Source organism: Apium graveolens, chromosome 6, assembly GCF_009905375.1.
Source record: "Apium graveolens cultivar Ventura chromosome 6, ASM990537v1, whole genome shotgun sequence".
In the NCBI taxonomy this organism is placed as follows: Eukaryota; Viridiplantae; Streptophyta; class Magnoliopsida; order Apiales; family Apiaceae; genus Apium; species Apium graveolens.
The window spans coordinates 301,376,576-301,391,578 of NC_133652.1; the positions used below are offsets into that span (position 1 = coordinate 301,376,576).

Consider the following 15,003-nt stretch of genomic DNA (forward strand, 5'->3'; position numbering starts at 1 on the left):
AGGATGCTTCAATTGAATGAACTCGACGAATTTTGACTTCAAGCTTATGAGAACAACAAAATGTATAAGGAGAAAGTCAAGAGGTGGCACGATCGGGGTCTAGTGCTCAAGTTATTTGTGCCGGGGCAACAAGTTCTTTTGTTCAACTCTCGTCTCCGTCTTTTTCCTGGAAAGTTGAAGTCAAGGTGGTCAGGGCCCTTCATAATCAAAATTGTGTTTCCACATGGAGCGGTGGAAATTTTTTAGAATGATCCAAGCCAATCATTCAAGGTAAATGGTCAGAGGTTGAAGCATTATTATGGTGACACGGCAAACCGCAAGGTGGTTAGTGCCGTTCTATTGTTCGTTTGAGCTCAAGGTTCTACGTCGAGCTAGTGACGTAAAAGAAGCGCTTCTTGGGAGACAACCCAAGTATGTTGTACATTAGTAGATAGAGAAAACAAGAATAAAGGAGAAAAACACAAAAAAATCAGAAAAAGGAAAAAATTCAGGGCCAACTACAGAAGCTGGGCGTGCCCGCGCTGACCAAGCGCGCGGCCGCACTGTCCAAGCACGCGGCGACGCTGGTTTTCCAGAGAGTGAGCGCGCCTGCGCTGTCCTAGCGCGCGGTCGCGCCGGGTCCCTGTTCGAAAAAAAACATATTTATAAGGTAATTTCAGGACTTTTAATCAAACATCAATTCCAACCCGATTTTTACTCTTCCACATCCCATAATTCCCTTTCCTGATCAATTCCATTATTCTCACGATCCCCACAATCAATTCCCACTTCTATTTCTTATCAAATTTACACCGCTCCACCTATAAATACATACACTTATACATAACTTCTCCACCACATCACAAATTCTCAAACACAAATCTCTCTCAAAAACTTAAACTTTTATTCTCTTTTCATCAATCCCAATGGCACCCAAGAGATAAAGAACGCAAGTTGGCAGCAGCACCACCGATTCTTCATCTGCGGGTGGTGTGAGGCCCAGGTTTTCTACTCCTGAGGCTGAGGAGGAGTACACGGGGCTTCTCTCGAAGCCTATTGCTAAGGAGCGAGGTTTTATGCCATCAGGGAAGGATGGTAAGCTGTTAGAGATGATTCTCGAGATGGGCTGGGTTTCTTTTTGTGAGGCGCGCTGCTGTGCCTATGAGTGCGGTGCGGGAGTTCTATGTGAACGCCAAGGCGGAGAAGAATGGCTTCACGGTGGTGGGGGGAGGACTGTAGAGTACAGTGCTGATGCTATCAGGACGGTGATTGAGCAGCCTGCGAGGAAGGTGGGTCAAGACACTTGGAACGATAAGACTCCAGAGGACTTTGATTTGGATCTCATCGTTGCCACTCTGTGTGTGTCTGAGACTCATTGGAAGTTCAAGAGGGGCACTAATGATTACTCCACGTTCCCTGCTTCGTGCATGAACAAGTTTGCACGGGCTTGGAACTCGTTTATTTATGCTAACATCATGCCATCTTCGCATGTGCATGAGATTATTGTGGAGCGTGTTCGTCTGCTTTGGGGGATTCTGCAGGGTGATTACATTGATTTGGGGATGGTGATATATCAGGGGATTCTAAGATTATTGAGAGGAGGTACTACAGGTGCTCTTCCGTATGCGTCCGTTGTGATGAAGTTGTGCGTGGCAGTTGGTGTTCATTGGCCTGCACATGAGCAGCTACAACTTCCCAGCACTCCTATCGACAGTTCTACACTGTTGAGCATGCAGGAGTGGTATGGAGGGAAGCTCGATCCTAAGGGGCTTATGTACTCGTATGATCATCCTCCAGGTGGTAGGCCCATGGAGGCAGCTACTGCGGGAGGTTCTCAGTATGCCCGTCGAGCAGCTTGGAGAGCTCAGTTAGGAGAGGAGGCTGGACCGTCAGGATCACAGCAGCAACATGGGGCAACAGAGGTGGGAGCTGGTTTGAGTTCGACGCAGTATAGGCGTCTCGCGAGGAGGATAGATGCTATGCATGACATCCATAGTCGGTTTGCACACGAGCTCACCCAGGCACTTGGGAAAGCATTTAGAGCCGCCAGAGTTGACATCCAGTGGCCAGTTTTTGGTGAGGATTCCGTGTATCCGCCTCCAGACACGCCTGACACTCCATTCATTGAGGGTGAGGACTCCGATTCACAGTAGGTATGCCTGAATTCCTTACTATTACCTTCACTGAGGACAATGAATATTTTAAGTTTGGGGGTAGTAGTTGAAGGAATATAGTTTTGTGTGAGTCACATATAGTTGCATATTGCATAATAGTTTAGTTCATATAGTTGCATATTTTGCCATGTAGTTTTTTTATTTTTATTTTTGGTAGTTTTATGATATTTTGTTCATGTAGTTTCATGCATTTGCATTATAACATGATCCCTTAGATAATTTTCTGATTAATTGGTGATATTGATGCTAGTGTAATGATGTCGTATTTAGTGATGTTGAGTCTTATTGGATTGATTTGCATGCTGGAGACACTTGTATTTCACTTAGTCTTATAGGTTGCTAGAGTGCTAGATCATGATCATGGTTTGTTTGTCAAGGTTAATCGCTTGTTTATATTTAGAATTTAGGACATTCTCTTAATAATAAAAGACATGGACATTTAGAAATTGGAGAAATTTGGATTTTATTGCTAGTTGTGTGGCTAGGTGTCAAATGGCTAGTAGCCGACTCATATTTATATGAGTAGTCTAGGGTTGAGCGAGATGGAGCGAAACACACTCGTTGAGAAATTCGTTGAAAAAAAAGAGAAATACAAAAAAAAAGAAAAAAAAATAAGTGTTATGTAAAATTGATCACGAGTGGGCTCTTTAGTACTCGATTAATTAAGTTCTTAAGGGACTTTGTGCCTAGTGACCTAAGGCTTTTATAGTCTGGGATTCGCTAACCTAACGCTCGCTACATGGGTGCTATTATATAAGTCTTTTGTGGACCTCACTCATTGCACGATCAAATAAGCATACTTGTGTTGTTTTAGTGTGAATAAAAGCATGAATCCATGTTAAACTCCGATATAAGAATTGAAGTGTTAAAAGTTATTTTGAGTCTAGCTTTTATTCTATTTATAAACTTGCGATTGTTTTGATAAGTAGTGAGTCATGATTGCCGATCTAGTTGCGATAGTATATCTGTAAGCATTTGCACACACGCACGTCTCTGGTTTGTAGGTTGATTTGTGAGATTTGATTGATCTTTATGCGAATAATTGCATTTGCTGAGGTGTTGCTTGTTGATTGGTTTAGTTATTCTTTGGGGATCGTTGCATTCATTTAGTTGCATTCATGCATTTTTATTTTCTTGTTCTTTGAGTCTGTTTATGCTTGAGGACAAGCATCGATTCAAGTTTGGGGGTATGTTGAGTGTCATTTATGACCCTTTATAATGCTCTAATAAGCTTTGAATTGATGCGTTTGTACTCAAGTTGTTAAGTATTTTAACGTGTTTTCGAGTGTTTTTGTATTTCAGGCATTATCTAGTTAATCAGGTGAATTAACATTATTTTGGTGCTAATTTGGTGTCAAGGTGGTGTTGGAATAAAAGCTCGTTGAAAGTCGGCTCGAATCTTCAAGAAAAATGAAGAAAAAAAATTCTGGCAGAAGCCCAGCGCGCCCGCGCTGATCAAGCGCGCGGCCGCGTTTGAAGTACAGAAAGCCAGCGCGCCTGTGTCGGGATGACAGATTCCTGTTTCTACTTGGTTTATGAGAGAAATAATTCTACACTGCATGGGGCTGCTATATAAACATCTCTAGGTCATTTTTAATAAAAATAATCAAGCTATATCAAGCCAGAGACATATCAAGGAGAGCCGTAAGAAGACCGTTTAGCACGATTCAACGAAGATGAAGAATACCTTGTTTTTACTTGTGAACCTTAGTTTTAAGTTGTATTTGGATGCTCGTTTTCTTACTTGTGAACCTTAATCTTGTTTTGTATTTGGTTTTATTTATTCGTTATAAAGACGACGTTTGTTATACCATGCTTTCATCGGAACCCACGTTGATGATGAGTCCGATTATGGGCTAATCGTTATCATGGGGTTCTAGCGGATTTATTTATGAATTTCTTTAGTTAAATTGTTTTGATGACTTAGTATGTGGTGATTGATTGATATCCTAGTATTGGTTGTGCGTATTCGTCTTATGAGTGTCGTGAACTTATAAGATAGCCTGTTAGTTCTTAATGAAGTGAAAGTGAATTTAAGGATTCAGAACTTGCCATGCTAGCATAGGTTCATGTATTTATTATGCATTATTCGTAGGTAAATTTAACCATCTTACTTGCCCTATGTAATCACGATAGATAACTTGCGCATTAAATCGTTATGTTGTCAAATTCTATAGACATATAGGGTCTCAATATAATTGGTGTCTATTTAACTTCTATCTCTTTTGTGGATGTCTGGTAGTATGGTACTCGTGCAACGAAAGTTGGCGTTTATCAGTTTCGTGTTGTCTGATTAGTTCATCACTATTGCATGCTAAGATTAAGAATAATAAGGCTATTGAATGAAGTATTTAATGAAGTTAGAATCCCATGTTTGTCATATATATTTATTCAACCAATTTTATTCTCTTAGTTATAATTGTTAGTTGTTTCTTAGTTATAAACAACCTCAAATTGTTATCGTCTTAGCATTGAATAATAACCATACATTGTTGCTTAAGTGCGTGAATTAATTAGTTACCAATACAGTCTCTGTGGGATGAACTAGAAAAGATTCTATACTACTTGCGAACTCGTATACTTGCGTGTATTATTAGCGCGTGTTTAGCGAGCAACATATGGGCCGAGACATCCCAGGCCCTTTTATTCTCTTGATGTTTATGCCTCCGCTCCTTGTTCATGGATTATATCCGCCAATAGCCGTAAAATGTGAGGCAAGGAAGCTGCTCCTAGCTAAGGGGTTTACCGTATTCTCTTACCGGAAATTGGCTTGGTAAAGGCTTAGCAGACCAACTACCTAATACTGGGATCGCCCAATAGAGCAAACGAAGAATGTTACGTAAATAGGTCTGTCCATTCGTGTAGCTAATACAGCAGCAAGTGTAGCGTCGGAATCCACTGGTGTGTTATATCGGTATAGTAGAATAGCATAGCAAATAGTTGCCTTCTATAGCTAGACAGTATAGTCTCAAGTATTGTAAAGAAACCTCCGTCAAGTCTAGTTGTATAGTCTTATATGCAAGTAGTTAGTAGTCGCGCTCTCTAGCAACCCTACCAGACTTCTATTCTAAGTAAATTTATCTTTATGCAAGCATCATAATCAATTATCAGGTACTGCTATGTTATATAGAGTCTTGCTAGCAACAACCAGAGTAGCCATACAAGCTATGTAACTAGCTTTTGGTCTTGGCTTATAGTTGTGCAAATAAACTAGAAGAGTCTTGTATATAATATAGTCAAGTAGTAACTAACCTGGTAAAATATAGCAACTAAACCAGAATATAGGTAGCTTCTATAGTACTATTAGAGTGAAAGCAAGTAAACTACCTGTATAGTTTTATCATCCAAGGTATTGCCTAGATGCCAGGTGTTTACCTATAATGTTAGATGAACATTTAACTAAATCCATAAGCATCATGCACTAAATCTACCATCAACTGGCCTCGTCTTGACCTGTACAATAAAGTTAACATGATACTTACGTATCGTGGTGATCATTAGCTATATTATGTGATAAAACTGTAGTTAGTTGGATACGAAATATAGATCAAAAGTCTACCTCTCCTCATTATCATGCATGGAGACTTGGCTACTGCCTCCAGTGGTTCGGTACATAGGGAGAGGCACTTTGCCATTCTCAATTCTTTTAACATCCTCCACAAGGATTTCATAATGCCTCTTCACTTCATCCGCTATCTTGTCGCCAACAGCCTTGGCGACATTCTGCCAACGATCAGGTGTGTCCTCATCATACACAGCCAGAGCCCTTTCAAAGGCTTTATTCTGCTTTGCTGTCCAAGAGACAGTGCCACGCGAAGACATAGCTACCATGTAAATGAAGAATGAAGTTAAAATTTTAAGTACAAGTAGAATGTTTGGAAGGAAAAAAGAAGAGAACTCTTTGAGTTTGAAGAGTTGATATCTGCAAAGAAGTGACAATTCTTGTTCTTATATAAGCTCCTGGAGTAGAGGATGTGAGATGGGGTCATGCGGCTCATACCAGTGTGCTTATACAAGATCTGACTTTCTAAAACACTGTTAACCTACCCATAATTAATGTATGTGTCTTATAACCATACGATAATTAATCATTAATCTTTTAGATCTGATATAAAATCTTGATTTTCTATAAAAGGTAGTAGCTATGAGATAATGACAATAGCATAGAAACTAACTTGTGAATTTACTTCTCTATTTTTATTATTTAATATAAATACTATGTACCCAAACTTATCAAAATTCTCCACATTTGTCTAGTTATATTCAATAGGATCACAAACCTAACTCAAATATCAACAAGTACATATTCTTTTGGAGCCCTTGAGGATAAGCCTCCAATGAAAAATATACTTCATAAAAAAGCTCTCTTATCTGTAAGGTTAGTAGTCAGACTCTCAATCTCTATTTTATGAGAACACTATCTTATGTGGGCCGATATCCAGTGACTGTTCATGAACAACTCTTAACAGGGTGCCTCAATCTGATATTATACGAGTAGTGCTAGAGGTCTCAAACAATTCTGCCAAATGATGTACTAAATGAAACATATATATTTTTATTAGAAATTATAGTCGTCTGACGCATTACGCAACTCATTCAGCTTTGGGTTGAACCTTCATAACTTGTTCAAAATTATACAAGAAAATAGCAAATATAACATGATAATATTTAAATTTTTATTCTATTGTATTTGCATGTATCCTTGAAATAGAGGTCAGATCTTTGAAGTACTTAGTCCTGAACAACATTCCAAGCTATTATAGCTGGTTATCTGTGTCCGTACAACGATAATGCTATGTTTTTTATAAAAAAATAGTGTACACGTTACCTTTCTCTTTATCATCCGGGACCCTGTTCCTGGATCTTGTGTTTTTTAGCTACAGAAAAGTTCTCAGAATTTACTATTTATCTTATTCATTGGTTGTTTCTGTTGTTTTTAAATCTAAGATTCAACATGTTACTCTGAATAGGACTCATCCTAGGTCTAGAATTAGGGTATTTAGCTGATATACAGCAAATTTGAATACAATTAAAGTGTTCTTATGTTACCAAGTTATACAAGTCACATTCTGCGTAAGGTGGCCACACACTACCTCTATAAAGGTGGCCGCATGAGATGGGGTGGAGAAGCCGGAGCCCTTATGAAAAGGAAACAGGTAGGGGAATAATAACATTTGAGGAAGCTTCAAGGTAATCCCCATAGTTGGTAATCTTAACCTCAACAACTTGAATTAGTGAGTGTTCTAAAGGTGTGAGCGAGGCAATTTAAATCCCATTTCTTGGATTATCGTACAAGTATTGTCCAACATAAGGATAATTATGGACCTCCGAATCCCCCGCGGCTCGCAACAGGAAGAAAGCGCGGGGTTTTACTCTCTGCCAGGCCCCGCCTTGCCCATCTTCATTGCCGTGTCTGGGATTGTGGAACCTGCTGAGACATTTCTAGTTGGAAATGAAGACGGTGATACTTTATTATCTAATAGAGCTACCCTTTCCTTGTAACCTCTTATTATTAAAATCCAACGCTTTTGGAGTCGGATTCGGCTTTAAACCGAACTGCCCTACTTACCTTCAACAAGGAAGGATCAGACCCCCAGTAGTTCGTTTTCTTTAAAATTAGAGCATTCTATCTTCTTAAATCCTATTCCAAATTGTGTCAAACAACTCCCCGCACTTCTTTCTCTTCTTACGCCATAATATTAATATTATGATAGATAGAACCGCTACCAGAATTATCAACAGGAGTAGAATAAAAAAAGAAGGCGCACAATATAGGTGTTCACTAAAGGAAGGGACAAAAGAACCGAATTGCCCCACATACCAATCATGGTGTGGTGTGCCTATATCTAGAGTATGTGCAAAATCGACATACCAATTCTAATATTCACGAGACAAGATGTAATTCAGATGAGCGGGTAGTAATTCTGGAAAAGCCGTAGTAGTCATGTTTAGTTCTCCTTGAAGCCTCCCTATATAGTCTGGTTGTATGATGCCATTAAAGAAATCATGACTCTGTATAATTAAGAATTTGTTTAAATTAGACAGCCTCGATATAGTATGAGGATCACTAATTTCACCTGGGATACAAACGGTGAATTTAGGTGCGTTAGAAATTTGGGTTAAGATATCCGGACGAACTGGTAGCTCCTGCAGAATAACATTACTTTTTACGACTGGCATGATTGATCCTTCCTTTTACAAGTCTTCTCGGCTGGAATATCATAAAGAGAAAGGGGTTGTATCCTTTCTGATGATCTTTCGGGTCACATCAAGGTGACAGGATTCGAATCTATGGCTCTCTGTACCCAAAACAGATGCGTTGACCAGACTGCGCTACACCTCGTCTTACCACCCCGTAGTATATAGATCCACCCGATCGATGAACATTCAAACCGAACTCGCCCGTCCTTTTGGGCGCAGGGACGCGGGAACCAATCTGAGCGATCAACCGCTTTTTTATCTGCCTCTAGCAAGATAGGGTGACGCCAAAAAAGCCTATAGTGCAGGAGTGCTCACATTTTTTGGCTTACTCTTTAACTTTCATTTTGAAATCCGGCTCGCTCCCGACCTTTGGACCCTTCGCCCTCTTAGAAGTGGATTCGAACCACCGACACAAGGATTTTCAGTCCTTTGCTCTAACCGGCTGAGCTACCTGAACCACCTTCCTAAAGTATGTTTTCTTCAAGGATATTTTCAGTGCTTTACTCTAACCAGCTGAACTACCTTACCACTTGACTAAAGTATGTTTTCTTCATCGAATAGCGCCCTACCTTACCAGTAAGGGAAAAACCTTAAACTAAAAAGAAAAGAATTGATATGCTTTTTCGTCAAGCTTTCGAGCAGCTCTTTGCCGCCTAATCCCTCAACCATGCTCAATAACCGAGAGCCGTCCAGGGACTGGACTCCACCAAGAGGTTCTCTCTCTCACGTAATTTCGCCCGCCCGTTTCACTTCCGTGCCGGAGGAAATGGGATTCAAACCCATGATACAATCTTCTTGTATGTCGATTTAGCAAACCAATGCCTTAAGCCACTTAGCCATACCTCCAAGTTGTTGATCGGAATGGAATTTGATGTGCCGGGGTTGCCCGAAGGGCTATCTGATCCGATCCGATCAACTGCGTAAGTCGTAGCGCGCTAGCGCGCGTACTCTTCCTCTATCTATAGAGCAAGACTCCACCCAAATCTGCCATTCGTTGGGCGACGCCTTCTTTTTAATGAACACCCCGCCGCTGATTGATGAACTTTTCCAGTTTTCTCCTGCGACCCGACCGGGGGGGGGAACACACAAGCCCTTACTCGCCTGAATGGAATGAATATCTCCCTCGTCTGGTCGAGAAGGGAGAAAGCCCGGGGAACTGGACTGTGACTCTTCTATTATATTACGAAGAAGTCCATTCTCGTCATGATCCATCCACGTCCTTAAATTTTTAATTTAGTTAAATATATATATTCATATATATATATATATAAATGAAAAATGACCTCCTTTAATTTTTGCAAAAAGAATTGCCCCTACTTAATGTTTTTTTATTGGGTCAGCTTTCTAACGATACAATATGAGAATCAAAACTGATCATTTTCATAATACGAAGGATATCCCTGACCTCACACAAAAGATGGTTGAAAAACACAAAGATATTGAATATTTTTGGATTTTTATCTTGGTAAAATTTAAAGTGATTCTAACGGTTGCAAATATAACAATTAAGAGAGAATTTTCAACAGAAAATATTTCCAATAATTCAATGTATAAAATAGTATTTTTGAATTTTTTTTCGAGCCAAGCTCGAGCCTATTTTGAGCCGAACTCGAGCTGAACATGCCAAATGCTCGGTTCGAGCTTGTTGAAAAAAGTCCGACTCCCCTTATATTCGAAGCCGGATCCGCCACCGGTTGCTAATCGTTATTGAAAATACAGAGAACCGTGGAGAGTTGGCTAATGAAAGAAAGAGATAATGCTAGAAAGGTGAGGAAGGAAAGGGAAACATAAATATTGCAAGTGTTAAGGTAGATGAATTACTCTAGTAGATAACATATTATCGATTGAACACAATCTTGGAATTGCTCTGTAATCCTGTAAACAAAATAACATGCATGAAACAATCTGAGATTAGGAATATAGATATTTTTATCAATTCTGCAAAAATTAGGTTATGTTTTCCGAATTTACATAAGGATTAGAAAATAAGAATTTCTCATAAGCATACCACTAATACGCAATTCATAAATTAAAATTCATAGAATAGTACGATGGCAAGGTCATAAATGAAAATTAAGCGTGAAGGGCAAAGTTCATAAGAACTTAACAAAAGTTGTTCAAGCTACTTTAACACTTACTAGAGCATGTCCAATGCAATGCTATAAGTGGTGCTATATTTATAATTTGACATCAAAGTAAAACACATCACTCCAATACGATGGTAAACTTGAAGTCTAGAATTTAATATACCATCAAACTAGACTTCGTTTTAAATATAGAACCAAAGATAGATGTTGTTACAAGAGACACATAAGCATGCAAGTGGGAAGATGGACAATTAAAAGCCAGCATACATTGATGCAACTTATCCTACTTAGGGTTACGTGATTATATCTTAAAACTATGAACTGAACTTCAATTGCATTATAACACCAAAATCACTTTTTGGTTCCGTAATATAGAAATAACTAAATGCATATTGGCAGTAGCACTGGACATGCTCGAAGAAACTTAAACTTAAAAGGACAACTATGATGACAATGAAATTTTACAGTGGACGAAATGAAGCAGATTCAGATGTTGAAAACTTGTATCTATAATGTGTGTTATATTAGACCACGTTAATGTACATTCCTTAAAAATATAACTTTTACTGAGATCAAGTATAGAAAACATATAAAAATGATAATAATATCCTCAATATATGCCTGTTTGATGGTAAAATGTTGACTGAAAATGAATGAGCGCAATAATTGCATGTATCAAAAGGGGCCTTTTACAGCAAATAGCAAATAGCAAGACAATAATTGAACTCCATATATTCTATTAAATATTCCAGCCACATACATAAAAACCCACATTTTTTCCCGTCTCTTCCTCTCTAATTCTTTTCAACACGCAAATTGAATGCGCAAGAAACACCACGCTATACTAGTACCAGTGTATAAAAGAACATCAACATATTTCAATTATAAAATTCATAGTTCCAACTCGTAACAATTAAGTTCAGATATTCAATATTTCAATGTCAATATTCAATCAGATGTAGAATGACTTAATATCTTTGGTAACTATCATATATCCACTAAAAATTTTCACATACCGTCAAATCTTCTTACTTACATTTTATACTTCTTCAGGAGAACTCGAACTGTCCTAGTTGACAGAATATATCAAATTTCAGATGCTAAGATAGAAATTACTTCAAATCTTTAACCACAGCCAACTAACCTAAAACAAATCATGAAGTGCAAAGTTTATCTAAAAGAATTCTCTTTCAAAATTCTGTAAATTTCGACTTTTAGACCCCCCCTCCACAGTTAATACTTAATGGGGATAGCTCAAACTTTCATAACCGCCTGTATTAATCAAACATCATATACTAAAAACAAAAGAAAAAAAACTTGAAACTTTTAACCACCGCCAACCCAAAACAACTCACAATAGTACAAAAATCGGTCAAGTTGTATACACGTGTTCTCATAGTCAAATTTCTATAAAAATTCGGCCTCATATCCTCACAAAATAACAAAGCTACCATGTTGCATTCATTTCAAATGACATAGCAATTACTGACTTAAACAACAAAATAACTAACACTAGTCATGTCAGAGAGTTTCTTAGATATGGAAATGGCAAAACCTGATGAAATTAATATTCGAAACATTGTCATTATAAATCTAAAACCCAATTAGCAAAGATTACATTATAACCAATACTTGGACATTTTTATTGCCTGATCCAACTCTTTATTAAAAAAGATAAGAAATGATCGACAAACTGCTCCATACATTTTTTTCATCAGCATCCCGACAAGTATAATACAAACACCAACTTTTTGAACAATACTACAAACAAACTCAACAGCCATGTACAGAACACGTATCAATCAAAATCGATAACAACTACTTTTCCAATAAAATTCCTAACAAACTCAACGGTCGTACAAAGGGGACAAAACACTTATCAATCAAACTTGATAACAACTACATTTTCAACAATATTCCTTACACACTCGACGGTCATGTACAAGGGGAAAAAACACTTATCAATGCAACTCGATACCTAATATTATTCCAAAAATATTCCTTTTTTTTTGCTATATACCAAAAATATTCCTAACAAACTCAAGTCATGTACAAGTGGGACAAAATACTCAATAACTAATACTCCACTTTTCCAACAATACTCCTAAAAAAATGTACAAGGGGGACAAAACACTTACCAATGTAACTCGATAAGTACATTTCCAACAATCCTCCTAAGTTCTAACTCAACATTCGTGTACCAAACACTTTTCAATGCAACTCGATAACTACCACTTCTCCAACAACATTCCTAACAAACTCAGAATGGGGACAAAATACACAACTCTATAACTAATTTTCCAACAATACCTCCTAACAAACTCAACGGTCATGTACAAGGGGGACGAAACAGTTATTAATACGACTCGATAACTAATTTTCCAACAATACTTCTAACAAACTCAACGGTCATGTACAAATGCAACGGTAATTTTAAATTACTGTATATGTTAAGGGGCAGACATACATGTTCAGTGTGACCGTTTGTGCATAAAAATAATCCTATTTTCACTTTGCATTTACGTTTAAAATATAAAAAAAATCTGGTATAACATTAATTTTCGAAGTAAACATTCTAAAAAATGTAGTCCAACACATATTAGGTATAAATCTTGAGCCAGTATCAAACTTTTTAATAGGCCCATAACATTTATTGGCCCAATTTTAAAACAATACAATTACTTGTAGTATAAGATCGGGGGGTGATAAACCAGGGTTTAGGATTCTGAGCATGGGAGGATACTTGTGAAGTCCCCGCAAGAGTTGTAACACCTGCATCATAAGAAAGCCACTCTCGAATATTTTGAGGAATATACATCGACTTACCCCGATGTTTATCCTGATTAGCAATAGTAACAACTGACTTAGTTTCCATACTAATACATGCAGACTTGGGACTCTTAGCAAATGCATACCTAAAAGATAAAGCATTAGCATACACTAGATGATTAATAAGCATTTGCATAATAGGAGGAAACCAACAGACAACATCATTGGATGCAATGTCTCTGCTAGCGGCTGATCCTATTTTGCTCACAATTTCGCAAGGGATACAGCAAAAATTTGCATGGGAATAGAAATTTGATGAAAACCTCTTTCACGAGCACGAAAGCATCTAGTCACAGCTTCGAAAAAATAATTCCATTCCACATGAAAAACTGTTTTTGAATTCCAGAAAATATAATAATTTTCCATCCGGGGGATATCATCCAATTTCCTCAAAAAATTTCAAGAGGTCAGCCTGTTTTGGTTCAGGTCGTAAAAATCCTTGACATGGAATCCAAGGACTCTGTTAAATACCGACTCTGTAACCTCAAACTCGTGACCCTCTAAGGTAAACGTAAAACCATAGAGGGCTGATTTACTCCCATAAGGTACAACACTTGTCCATAATTGCTGCAAAGCATTATGGACCAGTGTTGGACTCGCCGTAAAAGCTGTGCTAGCATTGGAGTATATATTGAGAAATCGTACCCAAAACTTAAAGCGCAGGAGCCGTTCACCAATTTCAGTGGGAATATTAGTAAAATTGTTTCTAGGAAGTGAAAATTGGTGAGACATTATTTTTGAAATTTTTTTTGAAATTAATTGGATTTTTGTGGGAAAAAAATTAAAGCAGACAATTAATCACAGAAAATAAACAAATAAATCCGTCTTAAATTCCTTTTAATTACGGAAAAGATTAAAAAACAGAGATGATCGATGCAATTAAACTACGGAATCAATAATCAAACGAACACAGGCAAAGGACATTAACTACATATCGGATGCACAAACAGTAATCAAACAAAGGATTTATGCAAGTTAGACACAACCCATGGCAATAATGCAAGAACAGTGAAGTACTGTGTGTATAGTCGTGTGTATATCACAAAAATGATGATGAACAAAATGACCCAAAACACAAAACCCACTATACGAATGATGCAAAAAAAGACTGGGATATTATAAACGGGCAGTAATTCGTGGTATGTATGAATATGAACACGTGAATGTACGGAACTGTGATTGTTTGAAAAATGTTGGGAGGGACGGTGGGCTGCTGTAAAAACTAGGTTAAAACAAAATTAGGTAAAAGTGAAAAGAAGATCGGATAAGGATGTGTATTCGACTTAAGTATCGACATAGAGCCTAACTCGAAGATAAAAGAACTTAATTGTATTATATAGTACTTTTTTGTATTTATATTATATTAAAAATACTTAAAAATAACCTTACGGGATGATGAAAATTTAAATTATTTAAATAATATATAAATATATCACAAATATATAAATATTTTCATGTAAATTTATGTATTTTGTAAATTCTGTTACTCCCACGATAGTAGTACATTTTGAAGGATTTTTCTCCGATAAACATTCATTTTCAATTTACGATATTAATATTTGAACAATTTTCTCATTTTATCCTTTTTAAAAATTATATAAGAAGTCTAAAACAACTACATTTTTATGAAATTACTCCCACAATATATTTTGTATACTCCGTTAGTAGTACATTCTAAAAAACAGATGAAAAAGTGAAGAATGCATTGAGAATGATTTGCAAGTAGTACCGAA

General features: G+C 37.4%; 1 protein-coding gene across 1 annotated transcript; it reads right to left on the bottom strand.

The window, feature by feature from the left end:
• Positions 1 to 5,548: 5,548 nt before the first annotated feature.
• Positions 5,549 to 5,984, bottom strand: LOC141666318 (protein RADIALIS-like 4). The gene is made up of 2 exons (XM_074472308.1): positions 5,713 to 5,984; positions 5,549 to 5,606 (listed from the first exon to the last, which is right to left on the bottom strand). Exons 1-2 carry the CDS (start codon positions 5,982 to 5,984, stop codon positions 5,549 to 5,551), a joined length of 330 nt encoding a protein of 109 aa, XP_074328409.1.
• Between the last annotated feature and the right edge of the window lie 9,019 nt (positions 5,985 to 15,003).